Source organism: Rhinolophus sinicus, linkage group LG13 (assembly GCF_036562045.2).
Source record: "Rhinolophus sinicus isolate RSC01 linkage group LG13, ASM3656204v1, whole genome shotgun sequence".
NCBI lineage: Eukaryota > Metazoa > Chordata > Mammalia > Chiroptera > Rhinolophidae > Rhinolophus > Rhinolophus sinicus.
Genome location: NC_133762.1, coordinates 54,600,379 through 54,610,723, shown reverse-complemented (window position 1 = coordinate 54,610,723; position 10,345 = coordinate 54,600,379). Strand labels below are relative to the sequence as shown.

The 10,345-nt window shown below is 43.4% G+C and overlaps 1 protein-coding gene across 2 annotated transcripts in view; it reads right to left on the bottom strand.

The window, feature by feature from the left end:
- Window positions 1–4,267: 4,267 nt before the first annotated feature.
- The window catches only part of DSTN (destrin, actin depolymerizing factor), a 31,895-nt gene continuing 25,817 nt past the window's right edge, over window positions 4,268–10,345 (bottom strand). For both annotated transcript variants that reach the window (XM_019756642.2, XM_074317746.1), the window contains exons 3-4: window positions 7,590–7,666; window positions 4,268–5,499 (exon numbers count right to left, since the gene is read on the bottom strand). In XM_019756642.2, coding sequence (XP_019612201.1) covers window positions 5,390–5,499; window positions 7,590–7,666 — 187 coding nt within the window. In that variant the 3' untranslated portion in view covers window positions 4,268–5,389. The remainder of the gene's footprint in view (window positions 5,500–7,589; window positions 7,667–10,345) is intronic.

Genomic DNA, 10,345 nt, shown 5'->3' with positions numbered 1-10,345 from the left:
CTGCAGTTTTGTCTGCTCTTCTGCTGGGCTCTCAGGAGAGAGCAAGTGTGGTTCTTGGTTTCTCTGAAGTCGAGATAAGCATCTCTGCCCAGAGTGGGAGTGAAACTCATTGCTTCATGGTCCCTAGCACTTTTCCCGATCATGCCACCCAGCCCACAGTGCCCACCAGGCAGGATGAGCAGGGCCTGGGATGCCTGGTGGCCAGATGCACTGACTGCAGCCCCCACCCTTGAGGACCTGAGGTTACGTGAGCAGGGCTGTGGGTGACATAGGCTGCTGTGTGAAATGAGCTCCGTGAGTAAGGTGGGTCGGTCCTTCTGGTTGAGGCTGATAAACACCCATGCCTCAGGAGGGGCAGTCCAGAGCTGGAGCAGCCAGTGGAGACTTCCTGTGATCCTCAGACCCACTGTGTCCTTGGTGGCCTAAGAGCATGGTCCAGGAGAATCTTGGGCCAAGAGGTATGTCAGGGACTTTGTAAGAAATAGGAACCTGGAGCTTAAGCAATATGGAATTAGAAGTCGAGTCACAGGAGGAGTTGAAACGGCCCAAGAATGGAAGGTGAATCTGAGCAGCCCAGGGTCTTGGGGGCAGACATTAACCAGGTCTGTCAAGGGCTGCCTGGACCAAGCACTATGCCACTTCCATCTCCCTCCCAAGCCTCATAATCCTGGGAGGTGGGGGGACGTTCCAATCATTGGCTGAATTCTGAGAACTCTCACAGCAGGTCCAAGTAAACGGACGGGTGGTACTCCCAGGGAAGAGCAGCTCAAAAGCTGGGGTCTCCACCACCTACCTGCCTTGGGACCTCTCTGAATCTCTTGCATCCTTTAGGTGGTACATTTGACACCTCGTGGTTGTCATGGGAACGTCAAGCCGTTGGGAAGTATTGTGGTACATGTGTGTCCCTTAGCTGCCGTCAGCCCCCACACCTCAGTCTGCACGAGCACCTGGTCTGGGGGCAGCTCACCATGCTGTGGGGCACTTGTGTGTTGCGACTAGACTGGGATCAGGGTGCTGGAAATTCTGGGAAGCCTCCCCAGAGAAGTGAGCTTAAGCTGGAGCTGGCGTTTACTTAACAGGAGGCATTTGCCAGGGGAGGTGAAGGGTCAAGGCTGAGGGGCCAAAGTGTGGGGGCTGTGATGGCATCGTGGAGCCAGGTTTTAAAGGTTAAGGGGTCTGAACAGATAAGGCAGTAGGAGCCAGAGGTTTTTAAGCAAGGGAACACAATTGTACCTGTTCTAGAACTCTGGAGGGGGCTGAAGTGGAGAGGGAGCTCATGGGACTTGGGACATGGATGTCATGGTTCCTGGCCAAGAGACTGAGCAGGAGGAAATGCCTGATAACACCTACCACCAACCAGTGTCCAGCCCTCTGCCTGGTTCTCACGTGGATCTTTGTCCCCTTTGGGAGGTGGATCTCCATTTTGCAAAGAAGCCTCATAAAGTGAAGAGAGCTCACCTGGTCAAGGGCAAGGAGGTCTCAAACCCACCTCTAAAGCCTGGCAGTGCATCAAGCAGCCTGGGGGGTCCTTTGGAGGAAGAGTTTCATTCTGGAGTGTTAAGACCCCCTGAACAGGAGCCCCTCACCATCCACTTTCTGTGTGCCTTGTTCCTCAGGAGCCAGGGCTTAAGGCTGGAGGACTAGCCCTGGGGGTACAAACTGGTCCTACACAATGGCCTTATGCAAGGTCTAGTTTGGGACCTTGGTGAGTTTCCTTGTGGGAAACCAGCCAGACCTGTGCCTTGCATCAGAATTGCCACCATGGGCCTGGGAACCTGCCTTTACAATAAGCTCCCCACCCCTCACTGACTGCAGAATTGACAACCCCTAGACTGGGCAGATGCCCTCTAAGTCACAGGAATGGGAGGACCTCAGGAAAGAAAGGCACAAGAAACCCTGGGGGTACCAAACTGCTGCCTTTGGGTTTTACAGGGCAAGGCTACTCCTTGGGTTCTGGCTACAGCCCTTTTCCCTCCTCAGACCACCTGGTGGGGGCACAATGTCTATCTGTAGGGTGTGGGGCCCTATGGGGCTCAGGAAAAGGCTACTTTGGAGGCCACCTGCAGCTCAAGCTTTGAGGGTCCATCAGGCCTCCTCACCTGCCCAACAAGGGCTGAGCAGCCCTAAGGCTCAGCAGTGGCATCTGAGCCAGGAGAGGGAGCCCGAGTTTGCCAGGCAGCCTGCCAGGCCTTGCCCCAGCCTGGCCTTGTCGCCAGGCTGTTCCTGGCTCCATCATCAGGCTGGGGAAGGAGGAAAGAGCTGTTCAGGAAGGTAGGGGAGGCAGCCGCCCTCTGCACATTCCAGCACAAGGTGTCCCTCAACATGGAACAGACACCCAGGAGCCTAGCTCCCTGGCCTGGCTACTCAGCTCCCTGGCTTGCAAATGTTGTGGCAGCCCTGCAGCACGGGAGCACTGGGTTTTGTAGTTACCTGCGAGGAACTTCCATGTGGAGGAGGAATCACCCAGGCTGGGTTGGAGCACTTGTCAACTAAACGGCACTGGCTGGCCTAACAGGAAGTGCTGCTGTCCTAAGGCCTGGCTCAGAGGCCATAGCCTAGGCACAGCTCACTTTAGACCACCAACAGCAGAGCTGGGAAGAGTTCTGAAGATTTTAGAATCCACCAGATAGCCTCCACCAATGCCTTTTCTCTGAGGCCCCTTCAGGTTTCGGTCTAACAGGATTCAAAACCCAAAAGAACTGTTTTCCTTCCCAGTTCTAGTTTTATCCCTAGCACTGAATAAGATCTAACCTTAGAATTCCAGGTGTTAGAAATGAAAGACTCCAGCGGTGCAAGGGGAAGAACTTAAAACCAGAAAACAAGAGACCTGAGTTCTCCTGGTTCTGTTGCTCATGAGTTGTGACCTAGGCAAGTTACTTGACCTCTCTGGGCGGGCTACTGTCCTGGGACTGGGCAGAGCCCAAGGAAAGCCCTGGCCAGCCAAATACAGCTCAAGTTACACAAACTTCCACCGTAAGCCTGGCTCGTGGAACTTCCCCTCTTCCAGCCACAATGCAATTAATGGCTCTTCTTCCAGCTGCAACCTCAGCTGGAGCTCAGTCTGGAGACTGTAACCGTATTTCAGAAATGCCCCAAATCATGAGCAAGTAATGTGTCCTTGGGCACAGCCAATCTCTGATAGTCCAAGGAACAACGAACCAATTAAGAGGCAGAAGTAGCACTTCTGTGTGTGGACCAGCCAACACTTGGCAGTTCTGCAAAAAGGAAACAACTCGACTAAGTCTAATTCTATTATTCGAGCCACTATGTTCACTGTTTTCTCCGATTATTCCCTGAAATAAGAAACTTCAGTCAAGTTCTGAGTTTCTATTAGCAGTGGCTTCATCTGCTTCTTTCTCAGGGTAAACAATAGGAGAACTCTAAATTAGCTTTCCACAAACACATTTTTGTAATTTGTTAACACTTGTAAAAACGTAAATGTGTTTGCTGAAAACAGAATATACCTGCAGTTTCATTACTAACCTAATGTTAGCTGAGGTCTCAAACTATAACTCTGCATCAGAATTACCTGGAGTTTGATAGCAGGATTCTTGGGCCGCTCTCAGGAATTCAGTAAGACTCGCTCAATAGTTCCCCTAGGCAGAGGTAGAAGTAACTATTAACATCTTCCCAATTTCTGGAATAAGAGTTACTGTCGGGAGATGTTCACATATTACATTCCTGTGCACTGCCTAAAACCTTCCCATAGCATGCACTGCTCCCCTCCCCCAGCCCCACCACACACAAACACACAGAAGCACACCTACATGGAATGGTGGTTAAACAAGTCGTACCACATGTCAAGCTGAAACCACAGAAAAAACTTTCTCCTAAAATTCCTTGACCAAATACCTGGTGGCTCTATCTACCTGGCTGATTCTTGAGTCAGGAAGCTTTGGGCCTGCAGTGACTCAGGAGGCCTATTAATATACAGTCACTAGAAGCGCTACAGATAGCAAAACAGGGTGAAAGAATGTCGAGCAGCTTATCAGTGAACTAGTAGCCAGCAAGCACTGTTTTCTAGACAATTTTGAAAGAAGCCCCCTTTTTTTTGCCTCCCAAATGTATCAGAGGTGATAAAAGCCTGGTATTTGGATAAATATTTGGAATAAAAAAGATTCCCAACTTTTACACCAACTTTCTCATTCAATAAGAGGGAGTTGTGACCTAATTCTAAATGACCAAAATACCCAAACCGCCACGCCCCATATATACGTTAGACAAACCTCTTTATCCCCAATTCAAATGCGAATAATTACACAAGAGATAAGTTAAAAATGCTTCATTTATTACATAAAGCCAACACAGCTACTTCTAAGTTCAACTGTTTGTGCATCTCTGTATTGTTCAAAGTGTTATGCCTGTGATGTTAAGACAATCACTTCCAAGTGTCATCAGGTAGTGGCTTTCCTGTGGGTGTCATCACTTGTCATACCTGCTCCCAATTTCACATACAGTTGACAAACTGCTCCAGGAGATAAAGAAGTTCTCCCAGGCCCCAGAATAAACATATCTAATGTTCTTCCACACCTTATGTACCAGAAGCAACAAGTTCTGAAGGAGACAGATTTCACCGGTGTCCCAGCTTATCAATATACCATTTCATCATTTTCATGAACAAAGCGTATTACAATGAGCCCTAATTTGCATTATAATTGGTTGTTACAAGATATTGCACGTTTTCCTAAGGACACACCATTATTCACAAGATGCAAGGTCACTCTTAGAACAGTTTCCCAACTCGTAAGAGGAGAGCTTACCGCAGATGTACGGAGTTGCTTCCTGTATTCCAACTACGTGCTTGAAATAGTGCTTTGCAAGATCAGCGCTGATTGTAAGTGTACAAAATTCTGAGACAGTCTCCATTACACATCTGGTAGAATTAAAAGACTGCCTGACTTAATCTTACTGTAGTTAGTATATTAGTGTTATTACAGGTTGTGAGAATTATTTTCCATTATTCAGTTTAGCTCAAGAAAGAATAAAGAATTTGGGCCAAAATTATAACCAGGTATGGCCAATTCTCTAAGCTAAAGAAACAAAGTAATTGCTGAGATTAACAAGGCTGCAATAATTCTCTTCATGTGACCTTGTACTGTTTTGTGATCTGCATTATTAAAAATTATGAGCTTAGCAAAAATCTTTACAAGCTAACTCATCAAAATAGGCATTTGGCCAATAAGAATTTAATTTCACACCAATAAAACTTTAGATTTTAGATTTATTTAGGGCTGTTAGCACATGTTTATAGACTATTTAGTTTACTCTAACAGCAGACAAGACAGCTCGCCCTCAGTGAGACCCTGGCCTAAATATATTTGCTTTACTTATATAGCAAGAGAATAACATGAAACATGGAAGCTTCCGATCTGTGGCACTGAATGATGATCTACACAGGGCATCCTTCAAAAGCTACAATTAAGGATCCACCTAGCTTTTCAGCAATGCAGGCCCGATTGAGGTCTTCCGGCCCATTTGCTTGACATTCATGTTTTATGCCTAGGAAGGAAAAACAATAATTTTATTTAGAATTATTGTAGTAGTTTAGCTATTTCTAAGAGATCAAGCTGCTTTAAAAGATCAGTTCTAATGTGGATAGAAAAGCTGTGGTATTAACAAACAACAAAATACTACACAATAAGAATCAATAATCTGTTATTACATGCATCAAAGTGAATAACTAACAAACATGTTTACTGAAAGAAGCCAGACATAAAAGCATACATTCTGGAGGATTCCACTAGTACAAAATCAGCCAAAGCTACTTTACGCTGTTAGAAGCCAGCGTATCAGTTACCCTGTGGAGGAGTCAAAGGAAGTGGTGTGACTAGAAGAGGCACAAGTGAGACTTCTGGGGTACTGGTCATTACATCAAGAAACAACCATTAAGTTCAGTTTGTGAAAATTCATTGAGTTCTACAATAATTCATGATGTGTACTATTCTATAGATATGTAGTTCAATAAGAAGTTAAAAAGCAAGTATAGTAATGTTTTTTCTTGGTTTGTAAAACGTAAGTAAAAATATGAATTTAATGTTTTGACTGCAGTTGATTTTGTCAACTGTACTGAACAGTAAGAGTACTTAGAAATGACATCTCTTTTGTTCTACAAAACAGCTCTCCAGTGGCATTATACTACAACATTTAAGGAATCTATCACAGTGAAAACTATGTAAAATGTTTTACTGATTGCTTTCTCTGAAAAATTAGTCACCACACTGCAGAATGAGCTCAATTATAGAACTATACACAGTAGCTTTTCTGTAAATAGCAATCTTCTAAATAGCTGCATTGTTTCTGATTTTCCATAATTTTAAGACCGTTTCTTAAGCTGCTGAAAGCATAACAGGTCAGCTTTTGGACCACTTAGGACTGATTGGAAAAAGCCAGTGACGGTTTTACTAGGAAAAAGGTGACCAAGTGGCTGTCTTGAATATTACCAGATCAGATGTGTGAGGAATCCACTCTGAATCTCTTTCAATTGCGTTCTGGAAGTACTGAGGCTAAGGAGTCATGTTAAAACATCAGTTAACCGACCGATGAACATACTTCCGGGGGTGGCCCAACATCAACCCAAACACATGTAGAACCTGATGAGGCCACTTCCTTTGGATACAGATGAGTCAATTACCTAAAACTACTGATGAACTACTCAGCAGCAGTTTTCAGGAAAGTAAAGTAAGCTAGGGCAAACCTGTTCAGCTACAAGAATGTAAAAATCACAGTAAAACAAACAAAAGCCACACTGGGCCAAGCCCTTGTGACTTTGGCTCGCCCAGCTGTTTGGGACTGGCGATGGCAGGAGGGAGGTAGGGCAACCTCTGAGACTGAGCTCACACAATCTAGACGATCTCTCATTCTACAGCTGAGAGAATCAAGGCCCAAGGAGGTTAAGTGGTTTTGGTCAAGGTCACACAGCAGTCAGATGACAAGCTTAGCCCTCAGTGCAGGCCTTTGGGCACTTGCCCCATGCTCTTCCCATCATACCAACACTTCCTCCTGGCTGGAGACAGTCAGTATGGTCAGGCCATCTCAGCAGGATCCCAATCACCCAGTGGGCAAGTCACACATAACTGGCCAGCTCAAGGAGTGAGGGCACTTCCTTTGGATACAGATGAGTCAATTACCTAAAATCATACCATTCCAAAGTAAAGCTAAAGATAAAAGTATCCTTTCCCATTTATCAACATTTCCTTTTTCAACTTTGTTATGTCAATTACATTCAAAGGCAAGAGCAAATGTATTACTTAGTATGACCAGTGTAAACCAATTAGTCTCCACCTGCTATGTGAGAACCTTGGCGGCATCTCAGACTGGTTGAAAACCAGCTTGAACAAGTGATCGGCACACAATGTTGAGAGAACAGGTTATTAAATATGAGCCATGCAGACCCAGAGTGATTAGCAAAAGGCAGAGGACACACTGAAAACTGGCTTCAAACTTCTGGGCTTTTTCTCAAAAGCAGCAGTGCTTCCCTTCTTTGTGGCCAAGGCTCTCCAGAGAAAATCGGTGCTTCTTAGAAAAGATGTAGCCCCCATTCCAGGGGCTCACCACACCTCTAAATATTTGGAAGTAAATCTAGACCATACCTTGAAATTTCTTTTTGATTGCATCCTTGGAGCTCGCATAGATCATTTTACTTTTCAGAGGTGCTAGCTCTGGTGCCCTGGATAAAGAGATGCCAAAAATGAAAAAACTGGTTTAGAGAAAGTACAATTTACATCGTGTTAAACATTTGCATCAGTGATTGGTGGTGGTGGTGGTGGCCGGGTGTCCTCAGAATCTCTACACAAGTTTTCTGTCTCAACCTCTTTGGGTAGTAACTGTATGGATGGGCATTCACAGAATGGCTCAGGCACACCAAGTGGAAAAAAAGTAGAGAACTGCTGTTTAAAATTCAGATTAATGGGGCCAGAATAAAAGAACCAACACTGAATAATTCACTGTATTACCCAATTTGTCCCATTTAAAATAAAAACTGTTTTTTAAAATTTATCAATGAAGGCTTGAGGAGTTCAGGCTTATATAAACAACCATGCTTATATAAGGTTTTTAACACTTTATGGTTGGAAAAAGTTTCAAAATACAGAAAAGTACAGAGAATAATATGTAAATCAAGTCTCTGCCAATCCAAATTAAGAAATGCTAGCAATTTAATCATTTTTGCTTTGTTTTCTTAAAAAGAATATGTTACAAATAAAGTAAAAGTCCCCTTAACCCTCCCCAATCCTTTCATTTGTCTATTCCAATAGCAAATTCTAACCAAATGAGTACTTGTTTTCCATCTTAGTCTAACATAATAAAACATGTCAGAAGCTTAATGGCAATTCAACAATAATTATGTCTTAATTGTCAATACTACTATTATCTTGTATTTACAAAATTTTTGTGCTGCCCCCACCTATCCTGAATGAAGGCTGGAAGCATAGCATATGCTTCACTACTTTCTTCACCAGCAATATTAATAACAGACCGAACAATCCCATTCTATTCACACTGTTTATCTATGAATGCCTCATTTCCCACTATACCTTCCACCCAACCACAGGCCCATATCCACCACACACTACCGGGTTTCCCCGAAAATAAGACCTACCCGGACCATCACCTCTAAAATGTGTCTTTTGGAGCAAAAATTAATATAAGACCTGGTCTTAATATAATATATGATATGATATAACTGATATAATATAATATAATATAATATAATATAATATAATATAATATAATATAATATAATATAATAAATATAATATAATATCGGGTCTTATATTAATTTTTGCTCCAAAAGACGCATTAGAGCTGATGGTCCGGCTAGGTCTTATTTTCGGGGAAACACACGGTACCAAGATACCAAAGGGTAAATGGAGTGTAGTTAAATACTTTTAAGCACTTAAGGATTCCATTTCACTGCTGTATTTCCAGGATGTTCCAGTCATTAACACCATGGGCGGGCAGGGACCTCACCTAGTCTACTCCTCCCACAGCAGGCAAAGATTCTATTCTTGAGAACCAGGAAAAGGGCAGTCTCTATGTCTCTCAGATGCTTATTCTTCCCACTCTAAGGTCCAAGGAGGGAGGCAAGCCATAACAACCTTCTCAGGTCTGGGAGATGCTTGAGCCACAACGTTAAGTGGGTACTTTTCTTATGTAAAATAGGTCATGGACAGGAAAAGGCACTTGCTGCTCTGATTTTATTCCAACCAGATTTTTAAAACACTTCAGGAGCTGTTCCCTGGACCCTAAACAGAGCCGGTTACAGAAAACTCCCAAAGGTTTTACTTTTTCTTTCAAAAAGCAGTGGTGCAAAATGAAACACTGCACTAACACGGAATTTTCTTTTCTCCTTTCTACTTTTATTTTCCAAATGTTTTTTTAATGAAGATCATTTTCATAGTGAATAAAACTGTGTAAAAACCAGGGGAAAATATTAGGGAAAATGAAGAAAATATTCACCAATTTAAAAGTCAAAACCATTATTTAGCTACCACATCTGCCACATAGCTGTAAATCCCAGAAGGGCAGACTTTACCTGTTTTATTCACAGCTGTTTTCCCATGCCCTAACACAATACCCAGTATGTAGTAGAAATAAGTTTAATGAATGCACCTTCATTCAAATCAGGAATGTGCTCCTTTTGTCTCATTAACTACTATCTGTATGTATGTATGTATGTATGTATGTATGTACGTACGTGGCTGCCAGGCTTGCAGAACAGTAAGCTGCCCTAATACATGCATCCAGACCTCATATAGAGTCCTCACAGTATCTTGATTTAGTCAAGTGCAATAAAGGCTTGCTGAAATGGAACTAAGGTGTGATCTAGTTACATTCCTTTAAACCAGAATTCCTAGCCCCACATCTCAAGATGTTCCTGACACACAGCTAAGAGCTAAGCCCACCCCCAGCCACCCCCTTGCCTTGCCCTGGCTCAGGCCAAAGTACCAAGAGGACCCTCACTCCCCCCAAATTAGAGGCTGTTACCACTCCTCCTTCCCCTTGGAAACTAGAAATATTCTCACTAGGTAAGAATTTCATCTCAAGGAATGTAGTATAATACAATTAAATGAGGTATACAGGTGTAGCTTTTAACTCAAGCTTAATCTCAAATATTAACTTACTTGAAAGGACAAGAAGAGCTCATTTAAAAAGCCTTTCAAGAAAAAGGTCACGTAAATCATTTTATGACACTTTTTCACTATTTAGAGCAACACTGTCCAATGGAGCTTTCTGTAATGATGGAAATGTTCTATATCTGTGCTACCCAATAAAGTAGCCACTAGTCACATGTGGCTACTGAGCATTTGAAACGTGGCTATTCAACTAAGAAAATAAATTTTAAATT